The sequence below is a fragment of the Dama dama genome, chromosome 9 (genome assembly GCF_033118175.1).
Source record: "Dama dama isolate Ldn47 chromosome 9, ASM3311817v1, whole genome shotgun sequence".
NCBI classification, from domain to species: domain Eukaryota; kingdom Metazoa; phylum Chordata; class Mammalia; order Artiodactyla; family Cervidae; genus Dama; species Dama dama.
Window position 1 is genome coordinate 45,602,615 of NC_083689.1, and position 11,639 is coordinate 45,614,253.

The 11,639-nt window shown below is 36.6% G+C and overlaps 1 protein-coding gene across 1 annotated transcript; it reads right to left on the bottom strand.

Moving 5' to 3' along the window:
- Positions 1-2,030: 2,030 nt before the first annotated feature.
- On the bottom strand, positions 2,031-3,034 carry LOC133062880 (olfactory receptor 2M5-like; the record flags this gene model as incomplete). The annotated part of the gene is made up of 1 exon (XM_061152236.1): positions 2,031-3,034. A coding segment is annotated over one exon (975 nt), but the record flags the coding sequence as incomplete, so codon positions are not given.
- Positions 3,035-11,639: the final 8,605 nt, after the last annotated feature.

Genomic DNA, 11,639 nt, shown 5'->3' on the forward strand with positions numbered 1-11,639 from the left:
TGATCCCTTCTCTCCAATAGTTTGAAAGTGTTTGAGAATGATTAGTATAATCTCTTCCTTGTATATTTGCTAGAATTCACCTGTGAAGTCATCTGGTCTTGGACTTTTTTGTAGGGAGTTTTTTTGGTTTTCTTTCTGTTTTTTAAATTCATGTCTAGTGATTGTTCTATTTAAATTATTTATTTCTCTCAGTTCAATTTGGTGGGCTATATGTTCTCAGACTATTGTTCATTTCTTCTAGGTTTTCAAAAATTTATTGTCATATAATTGCTCATAGTATTTTCTTTTCTTATTTCTGAGATATCAATTGAGATTTCTCCTTTTTCAGTTTTTATTTTTTGAGGTTCTCTTTCCTTCGTGGTGAACCTAGGCAGAGTTTTGTCAATTTTGTTAATCCTTTCAAATAATCAGCTCTTGGTTTTATTGTATTTTTGTCCTGTTGTTTTTTCTTTTAAAATATATTTATTTCCTCCCTGATCTTTGTTATTTCCTGCCTTTAGATGACATTGAGTTTTGTTTGTTCTTTATCTAATTATTTTAAGTGGTCTGTTTGGTAGTTTGAGTTTCTTTTGGCTTTTGGTTTTGTTTTGTTTTTTGAGGAAGGCCTTTATTGCTATGAACTACCAAGAAACGGTTTTGCTGCATCCCATAGATTTCATATGGTTGTGCTTCATTTTCTTTTGCCTCAAGGTATCTGTTAATTTCTTTTAAATTTTTCTTTTTAATGTTTTCATTGAACCATTTATCCCGTAGCATGTTATTTAGTCTCCATGTAATTATTTTTTCCTCATTTTTTTTCCTGTGGTAAATTTCTGGTTTCAAGCTGTTGTGGTCAGAAAAGATGCTAGAAATAGTTTCTACACTATTAATTTATTCTATGCTAATAAATTAATTTATTTGGTTGTGCTGGGTCTTCATTGCTATGCAGGCTTCTCTAGTTGCAGCATGCAGGGGCTCCTCTTCCTCGTAGTGCACAGGCTTCTCACCGTAGTGGCTTTTCTTGTTGTGCAGCATGGGATCTAGGGCACATGGGCTTCAGGAGCTGTGGTGCATGGGCTCAGTAGTTGTGGTTTCCATGCTCTAGACCAGAGCCTCAATGATTGTGGCTCACAGGCTTAATTGCTCTGCAGCATGTAGGATCTTCCCAGATCAGGGATCAAATCCATGTCTCCTGCATTGGCAGCTGGATTCTTTACCACTGAATCACCAGGGAAGCCTCTACTATTTTTTTTAAATAACAGTTTTTGCCATCTATTTAACTCATCCTATGCTTCATTATAAACAGATCAGGAAACTTTAAGACTGAAAAATCATTTTGTAATGATGCTCTAGGAATCTAAGTCATTAAATAGATCAGTGGCTCCTACCCACTGGTACATGAATCACTGGAAGAAGGTCTTCCACTCAGATTCCTGAGGCTCACATAGTATATTCTAATTCTGCTGGTCTGAGATGGACACAGAACTGAACTTTATGGGTACTATTAATAAAGGCAATAAGTGATTCTAAAGCAGATGATCAAAGAACTACTCTGTAAACAGTGACATGGATTGAAGACTTTGCATTTTCATAGGATTTAGAGGTACTACATTCCTGTTTTGTGGAACAAAACAACACTGCAAACTTTATAATGCTCATTAATTTAACAAGTGAATGATTCTGAGCACCACCTGTGTGCTTGACAATATTCTTCATTCTACAGGTGCAGATATTGACCTTTCTCTCATGAAACAACAAGAAACTTGACAAATATTACAGTACACAAGGCTATCAAGTATGAATGGTGTAGAGGACTGATGAGCATAATATCTTTTCCCTCATCAATGTATCATCTAGGACAATTGAACAGAAATTCCAAGATGGAGAAAGGAAAGGATATCAAACATTTTTTTTTTCTTCTAGATGAAGTCAGGTTGAGGGAAGCAGCTCTTAAAAACTGGTTGACATTTTCAGGTATTATAAAATATAATTCTTACAAGGATTATATTTTAATTTAAAAAATGCCTCTTTGCAGGTGCATCACTGAGATTCTTTGCAGCTAAAAGGAAAACTCTGCCCTCTATCTGGTGGACTGAAACCGCCCCATCAACTTTTTTAGTGAACATAGAACTTCTTTGTTTCTGAGACTGTATGCAAGAGGGTTCAGGAGAGGGGTAAGGACAGTCCCAAAGAGAAAGAGACCCTGGTTCAACTTTGGAGTCTTGGCAGAACCAGGCCTCATGTAGATGCACATACCTGGACCAAAATAGAGACCCACCACACAGAGATGAGAGGAGCAAGTGGTCAGAGTCTTGTTCCTGCCTTCTGGGGAGTTCATTTGGAGTACAGCAAGGAAGATGAGAACATAGGAGGATAAGATGAGAGATAAGGGCAGCAGCAGGACTAGGATGCTGGTCACCACTACAGCCTTCTCATAGGTTGAGATGCCCTCACAGACAATCCTAAGAACAGCCATGACTTCACAGAAGAAGTGAGGAATCTCTCTGGGGCTGCAGATGTGAAAATGTAAGGTGAAAGCAGTGTGGCCAAAGGAAGTAAGGGCACCTCCAGCCCAAGCCATGGCAGCCATCTGCCAGCACATCCTAGGACTCATAATGACAGGGTACCGCAGGGGATTGCAGATAGCCACATAGCGATCAAAACACATGACAGTTATAAGGATGCATTCTCCAATGGCTACTGTCAGCGAGAAAAATATTTGAGTCCCACAAGCCAGGAATGAGATGCTTTGCCATCCAGAGAAGAAGTTGGCCACCATCTTGGGTATGATGCTAGAGGTCAAAGTCAAATCCATTAAGGAGAGCTGACTGAGCAGGAAGTACATGGGGGTATGGAGCCGGGAATCCAACCAAATGAGGAGGACCAGAAGAGTGTTGCCAATGAAGGCAGCCATGTAGATAAGAAGAACAATGGAAACCAAAGCTGTGATGTATCTAAATTCAGGGAAGAATCCCAGGAGGATGAAATTTGTGGATTCTGTCTCATTCCCTCCCCACATGACTCTCTGCAATGACAACACAAAGGGAGGAGATTTGTTTAAAAAAAAAGAAAAAAGAGTCAGTGCTGAAACAGTTTTTTAAAGTTTGTTTAAAATAATTTATAACAAAAATGGCAAGCATAAAATTGTTCATCCATGATGATCTGCATCAATTCTTAACATATTTTTTCGGTAACCCTGAATCATGATATAATGTACTTTAGAAACCAGAGAGTAAGTTTTTAAATGTGACTCATTATCATTAATGTTTGAAATATATTTTCTTACATTAAGAACAATTTTTGATCATTACAGTTTTTTCTTTAGAATGATAATGTTTGTTATTGGGTTGAGAAATCACATTCACCACTTGCACATTTTCAGGTTTTTGCTGTTTTTAGAAAATGATATTTCCATTTTTATCTTTTCAATGATTTTCTTAGCAATATTTTTGAGGAATTATTTACATTTATTTCCAGGTCATATAATATACTCTTTATTTGCTCATGAAAAATAGTATTAATTTAATTTATACAAGGATTTTAAAAAAATTTTAATGCTCCTGCTTAATCAAAGCTTCTGGCTTTGGACATTATAAACATACAAATAAACTGGTCATTAGGACTGTGTTTTGTGTTATGTACATTTAAGGTTATTTTAAGCTTTTGATCTAATCAACCCTTCTTTATACTCTGGCAAATAAACTCACTATGTCTACATGGTTTCAGTACAATAAATTCATACCAAGTGTCAATAAGTGAAAAAGGTATTTTTACATGAACTCACAGAGTTCCTGATATTGTAAAATTCATATTACCTAAAACTTTAGTTATAATATTTATGTGCATGATTGGCACAGAGAAACTTTAGGGCTCCTTTCTCTCAAGCTTAGGAACTTTTTCTTTTAAGACTCTCTGAGCTGTATACAACCCTTCTCCTTGATACCTGTATAACCCTTTAAATTCCTAGACATACTCCTGCTGGGGTTACAAGAGGACATGTACTCATCTTGTAAACAAGTTGAACTCATGAAAATAGTTTTAAAAATTCTAAAAAAGATCAAAGTGACTCTAACAGTGTATTAAAACCTCATAATTGTCCAAATTTAATGTAAGCACAATTAACATTAGAAAGTGTATAAAGTAAGAACAGATGTGTCTAAGCATTTGAACAGATTAAAGAAAAAAGTTTACACATTAGAACAAAAACTTGATAAAATTAATTACTAAATACTGACTTAAAAGCCATCCTAACTATTAATAACTAGTTGTAGAATAAGATATTCTAATATCCTATTCTATTACTTTCCTGCCAATCTGTGACATTCATTTGTTAGTGGAATTACTGAAAATACTATCTCTAAGGGGCTTCTCAGGTAGCTCAGTGGTAAAGAATCTGCCAGCCAATGCTGGAGACGCAGGAGATGCCAGTTCGATCCCGGGGTAGGGAAGATCCCCTAAAGGAGGAAATGGCAACTCACTCCAGTATTCTTCCCTGGAAGATTCCATGGACAGAGGAGCTTGTTGGACTACAGTCCATGGGGTCACAAAGAGTCTGACACGGCTGAGTGATTGAGCACACACACACACATCGTCTATAAATTGTTAAGCTAGTTCTTTCTTCACAGGTGTGCATTGTATATGTGTCAACATTAACAGCAAGACCCAAGTTTCCTTTACTTTTTGCAAGAAGTCTTTTTGCAGAGAGTCTTTCCCCCTCTAACACAACATTACCTTCTCAGAAACAGTGAACTCAAACATTAGGTCATTGTATACAACTCAATGGACATGAGTGTGAGCAAGCTTCGGGAGACGGTGAAGGACAGGGAAACTGGGTGTGCTGCAGTCCATGGGGTCACAAAGAGTCAGACACAACTGAACGACTAAACAACAATACATTTCTAATCTTGTGCAATTTGACCTCAACTCCTGGCTTCCATCCAGATATTGATTTAAATTTGTTCATCAAAAATAATGATAAGTTTTTAATGCAGGAATTCTGATAACAAAAATGGTCTAAGTCTGTTCTCCCATTGATCAATCACTAAAAGGCTTCATTCTTGTGAAGAACTAGCTGAACTCTGTCGGCTGGCACTGCCAGATTGAGACATCTATCTTTACATATCCAACTTTTATTTAAGCATACTATGTTGATTACCTTCAAACCAGGAAATCACAGATAATCAGGGCCTTTCTCCTGGGTGAATGTCTTGATGAGTTAGCCTTATTTTAGATGTGTACAGTTTAAGATTTTAAAAAATAAATTTAATAACAAAAATGGTCAGCGTTTATCTTATTCTCTCCTCCCTTAAAGGGAGCCTTCATGCAGTCAGGGCATTGTTTGTGGTTCATCTACAGTCATCAGATGGTGAGAAACTGAGATTTCAGACAGGCCAGATCTTTGAAATTTTTCTGACCTTGTAAATAAGAAAGCAGGGTTCTGTGATGTAAGTGCTTGTTTCACATCATCCTATTTCTAGCACAAGTGTTGCTTTCCTACTTGGCTAGATTCAGTTATAAATTCTCACTCCAAATTCCATTCATCATAGTCTGAATTTAAACCTATATTTCATCATTATTGCGGTTACATGTGTTAATATGTATCTCACCCTTTAAGTCATAAAATTTGTGATGGAAGGAACTGTATTTGCTAAGTTCCACCTTTTCTTTCTAGATCTGACATGTTGCCTTCAGTGAAAATAAGTTAGATACGCTATCAATTCAGGATTGGAATACAGGTCTTAGAACTCTGGATTTAATTCCTGTATCAAAACAGAAGCTTACAGGACAAAAACCATTTTTCTACCTAACAGAATTATTTTGTTTTGCCTTTATGATCCCTCATTGACTTCAGAGCATTTTGCAGCATTTTATCTGGTTGGACTATATGGGAAGAGGTTCATCATTGCTATGTCCACTTGAGAAATAATATCCATAAATGACTAAAAGACACACAACTTTGTTAGTCACATAGTTAAATAACACTTTCTTGCTGCTGCTGCTGCTGCTGCTGCTGCTAAGTCGCTTCAGTCGTGTCTGACTCTGTGCAACCCCACAGATGGCAGCCCACCAGGCTCCGCCATCCCTGGGATTCTCCAGGCAAGAACACTGGAGTGGGCTGCCATTTCCTTCTCCAATGCGTGAAAGTGAAAAGTGAAAGTGAAGTCACTCAGTCGTGTCCAACTCTTCGCCACCCCATGGACTGCAGCCTACCAGGCTCCTCTGTCCATGGGATTTTCCAGGCAAGAGTACTGGAGTGGGGTGCCATTGCCTTCTCCAACACTTTCTTACTCATTAATAATTATCTGCTTAACAAGATTGAACCCTACAAATATTATTTACAAATAACTATAGAATTAACATTAGGAATGGATTTTTCACAATTGGAAAAAAACTGGACTGTTTCTCTATCAAGATGCTTACCTTGAATTTGTGTTCAGTCATAAGTTCTTACAAAGTGTAAAATATTAAAAATTCCTTTGGCCCAGTGACTCTGATTATACCGTTTAAAAAGAAAAGTATTCAGTAGGTAATTGAGTATATCTTGATAAGCTGTCTCTCCTCAGCCTAAATTGTAAGCAGGACTGGACTCTCCCTAATTCCTCAGTGGCCTGGGATTTAGCGTAGAGTGGCCAGTCACTCTGAGTGTTACTGCTTCCTGACTCAGCCCCACCAACTGCTCATTAAGGGCTGAGGTGCCCAGGTATAGTGGCCTAAAGGAATCTTCTCTCCAGGATATAATTAGTGTTTTTCAAAACCACCCACTAGCTACATACTCTGAATTTTTTGTTTTCCTGTCAACACCACCATCATTTCCCCAGAGTTCCAACTTGTACTTTTCTTTTCATTTTAATCATTAATTTCATACAACCATTAAGCAAGTTATTGATTTCTCTTTTCTAACAATTCTTATTTTCTCCTGCATTTCTAGTCATAGGACCCTCACTCTAGACTTATTTCCCCTGTGTAGAATATCACTTTTTCTTATCTTCTTAGCTAAATTCTCCCTTTTCTTCAAGGTCAGATATAAGTCTTGTCTCTGCATCAAAATCTACCTTTATTTCCACAGTGAATATCAGCATATTTTCATTAGTTAATTACAGTTCTCTCTCTCTCCCTTGGCTTATCATACCTACATCACACTGTTAATGATTTTTTCCAACTCTCTTACAATTAACAGTGGGATATAAAGCTATGGAAGCCTAGGATTTTGCCTCAGTCCTCATTATGTTCCCTCCTTTTTTGTCCCTCTTTTTCATAAATTATCTTATTCTTAGTAGGCACTGACTTAACACTATTAGTTAAATTTATATTTCACTAAAATCAACAAAAGCTGTACTATATGCTGAGAACTGAAATGGAAAAATAATAAACGCAGTAAGATCTGATCAAGTGGGGAAACTGATTTATGGGGGGAAAAAAAGAGATTATGATATGACTGATTAGTACTGCAACAAAATTATGTAGAAATTGCTATGGTTCCATAAGTGAGGAACGATTAAGTTGTCTAGATGGATAATTGGTAGATGATTAAAGAATGGTTTCATGTGTATAATAACATCTGAATTGAATTTTAAAGAATAAGTAGGGGAAAAAAAGAATAAGTAGGAATGAATGAAAGTAGAAATGAGGAAAATTTAAGCATGGGAAGCTGGTTCAAAGCAGATGGACTAACATGGTTTTTATGGAAAAACTTAATCATCCATAATTTTGATGGATATAGAAGCTATAGGAATGGACAGGGAATGATGATGGACTATAGAAAGAGGTTCAAATGTATACTCAGCTTAGGAGAAGTGAGTATGATCTGGGCACTAAATTATTGTACACCCCAACCAAGGGGAGAAGCTTCTATGATTAACAGGTATTATGAAATAAAAGACAGGTATTAGAATAATCAACATACTCAAGTGGCCACATAATTGAAGACAGACACAGCAAGGGCCTTGAAGAATTTAAGGAAATGTGGAAACATCTTGTGTTTGGAGAATTCTGTGCCTTTTCATACTCTCCTCTACTCTTCTTTCCCTCACACTCAACTTTGCTGCTGCTGTCCACAATTGCTTTTGACCTCCAATCAATTATTTTAGCCATTAGAATTTATCACGCAGAGTTTTTGGGTATTTTCCTTCTAAATATGAATTCAAATAGGTTCTTGATTCAAAACAAAATTAAATTGGTTCATCAAACTACACACTTTTAATAGACCAATAATACTTTAAAATAAACTTTTATTTTCTGAAAAGTTCTTGATTTACAGAGAAGTTGTAAAGATAATACAGAGAGTTCTCATAAACTCCTCACCATGTTTTCATCTTTCTTGACATTTTATTGCTGTTCAGTTGCTAAACTGTATCCTACTCTTTGTGACCCCATGGACTGCAGCACACCAAGCTTCCCTATCCTTCAATATCTCTTTGAGTTTGCTCAAACTCATGTCCATTGAGTTGACGATGCCATCCAACCATCTCAAGCTCTGTCACTCCCTTTTCCTCCTGCCTCAATCTTTCCAAACATCAGAGTTTTTTCTCAGTGAGTCGGCTCTTCGCATTAGGTAGCAGAAGTATTGGAGTTTCAGCTTCAGCATCAGTCCTTCTAATGAGTATTCAGGGTTGATTTTTTTTTAAGACTGACTGGTTTGATCTCCTTGCTGTCCAAGAGACTCTCAAGACTCTTCTTCAGCACCACAATTCGAAAGCATCAGTTCTTTGGTACTCAGCCGTCTTTATGGTCCAGTTCACACATCTTTACATGATTACTGGAAAAACCATATCTTTGACTAGATGGACCTTTGTAGGCAAAATGTCTCCACTTTTTAATATGCTGTCTTGGTTTGTCATAGCTCTTCTTCCAAGGAACATGCATCTTTTAATTTCATGGCTGCAGTAACCATCTGCAATGATTTTGGAGCCCAAGAAAATAAAGTCTGTCACTGTTTTCATTGTTTCCCCATCTATTTGCCATGAAGTGACAGGACCAGATGCCATGATCTTCATTTCTGAATGTTGAGTTTTAAGCCATCTTTTTAACTCTCCTCTTTCACTTTCATCAAGAGGTTCTTTAGTTCTTCTTCACTTTCTGCCATAAGGGTGGTGTCATCTGCATATCTGATATTTCTGCCTGCAATCTTGATTCCAGCTTGTGTTTCAGCCAGCCCAGCATTTCGCATGATGTACTCTGCAAGTTTACCCAAAGCTTCTGGTCTGGGTCTTATATTTTAAGGACAAACTAACCATTAGGACTGTGTTTTATGTTATTTTCACTTGTGGTTATTTAAGCTTTTAATCTAATTGACCCTTCTATTCAGGCAATAAACTCATTGTATGTACATGATTTATAGAAAATTCACATCAAGTAACAATAAGGGAGAAAGTTTTTTTCTACATGACCTCATAGGAACTTCCTCTCTTCCAAAATTCATATTACCTTAATGATTAGTTATAGTAGTTAATGTGCCTGATAGGTACAGGTGAAATTAGGATTTCTTTCCCTCAGGCTTACCAAATTTTCCTTCTTAGATTCTACATAATCTTTCTCCTTGATACGTGTATAGTCCTTTAAACTCCTACACATACTCTTGTTGGGTGTACAAAAGGACATGCACCCATCTCCTGTGAGACTCCTAAGACTTCATTACAAAAACCTGACCAAAACAGTACAAGAATGAGAAAATTATAAGCAAGTTGTACTCATTAAAATAGTTTTAAAAATCCTAAAAAATGCAAATTATCTCTAATGGTGTATTAAAAGCTCATAATTATTTAAATTCAATGTAAGAAACTATTAAACTTTATAATGTTTATAAAGAACAGATGTTTATTAAAGAAAAAGCATTGCATTAGTTACAAAAACCTGATAAAATTTATCACTAAATCATGATTTAACATCCATCCTACAAAGTAGTAGTAGAATAAGATTGCCTTCTGGTGATCCGCAACATTCATTTGTTAATTGCATTATTCAAAAATATCATTTCTAAATTGTTAAGCTAGTCCTCTCTGCACCTGTGTGTGTGTGAGTGTGTATGTATTTGTGTAGGTGTGTCAGCATTAATAGTAAGATCCAAATCTCCCTTGTTTTTTACAGGAAGATGGAAGAGTCTTTTCCCCCTCCACAGAAACAGTGAAAAAGTGAAAGTGTTAGTTGTCAGTCATGTCTGACTCTTTGAGATCCAATGAACTATAGCCCACCAGGCTCCTCTGTCCATGGAATTCTCCAGGCCAGAATACTGGAATAGGTAGCCATTTCCTTCTCCAGAGGATCTTCCAGACCCAAGGATCAAACCCAGGTCTCCTGCACTGCAGGCAGATTCTTTACCATCTGAGTCTCTCCACAGAAACAGTGAGTGCAAATACTGGAGCACCATTTACTTTTCTAACCTTGTACAATTTAATCTCAGCTCTTTGCTCCCATCCTGACAATTAATTCAGATTTGTTTGACAAAAATATTGATCAGGCTTTAATGCAGGAATTCTGATAACAAAAAGATCTAAGCCTTCCTTCCATTGTTCAGCCTATAAAAGCCTTTCTTTCTTTCTTTTTTTTTTTTCTTTTTTTGACCATACTGTCAGGCATGTGGGATCCCTAGTTCCCTAACCAGGGATCAAATCCATGACTCTTGCATTGGAAGTGCAGTCTTAATTAATGGACCACCAGGGAAGTCCCTAAAAGTCTTTATTTCTTGTGAATAAATGGCAGGCCTCTGTGGGTTTGCACTGCCAAAAATAGACATATATCTTTACATATCCAACTTTTATTTGAGTATTCTATATTGATCACCTTCAAAGCAAGAGATCAAAACTAATCAGTGCCTGTTTCATGTCACAGGGTGCGTGAATGACTAGGCAAGTTAGGCTGATTTTAAACGTGGGAAAACTTTAATATTAAAAAAAATTAGTGACAAAATTGGTCACCATTTATCTTATTCTCTCTTGCCTTAAATGGAGCCTTGGTGTAGTCAGGGTGTTGCTTGTGTCTCATCTAGAGTCATCTGATGATGAGTAACTGAGATTTCAGACTATCCAGACTTTGAAAATTCTATAACTTTGTGGATAAAAAAAGAAGAGTTCTGTGATTTAACTGCTGTTATATATCCTCCCATTTTAATTTTAAGTGATGCTTTCTTAGATAGTTCAATCATTATAAACTCTCGCTCCAAATTCTATTCATCACAAACTAAATTTAAGCCCGTTTGGCCAATATCACTGACGAACATAGATGCAAAAATCCTTAACAAAATTCTAGCAAACAGAATCCAACAACATATTAAAAAGATCATACATCATGGCCAAGTGGGCTTTATCCCAAGGATGCAAGGATTCTTTAATACCCGCAAATCAATCAATGTGATACACCACATTAACAAATTGAAAGATAAAAACCACATGATTATCTCAATAGATGCAGAGAAAGCCTTTGACAATATTCAACATCCATTTATGATAAAAAAAAAAAAAACCCTCCAGAAAGCAGGCATAGAAGGAACATACCTCAACATAATAAAAGCCATATATGATAAACCCACAGCAAACATTATCCTCAATGGTTAAAAATTGAAAGCATTTCCCCTAAAGTCAGGAACAAAACAAGGATGCCCACTCTCACCACTACTATTCAACATAGTTTTGGAAGTTTTAGCCATAGCAATCAGAGAAGAAAAAGAA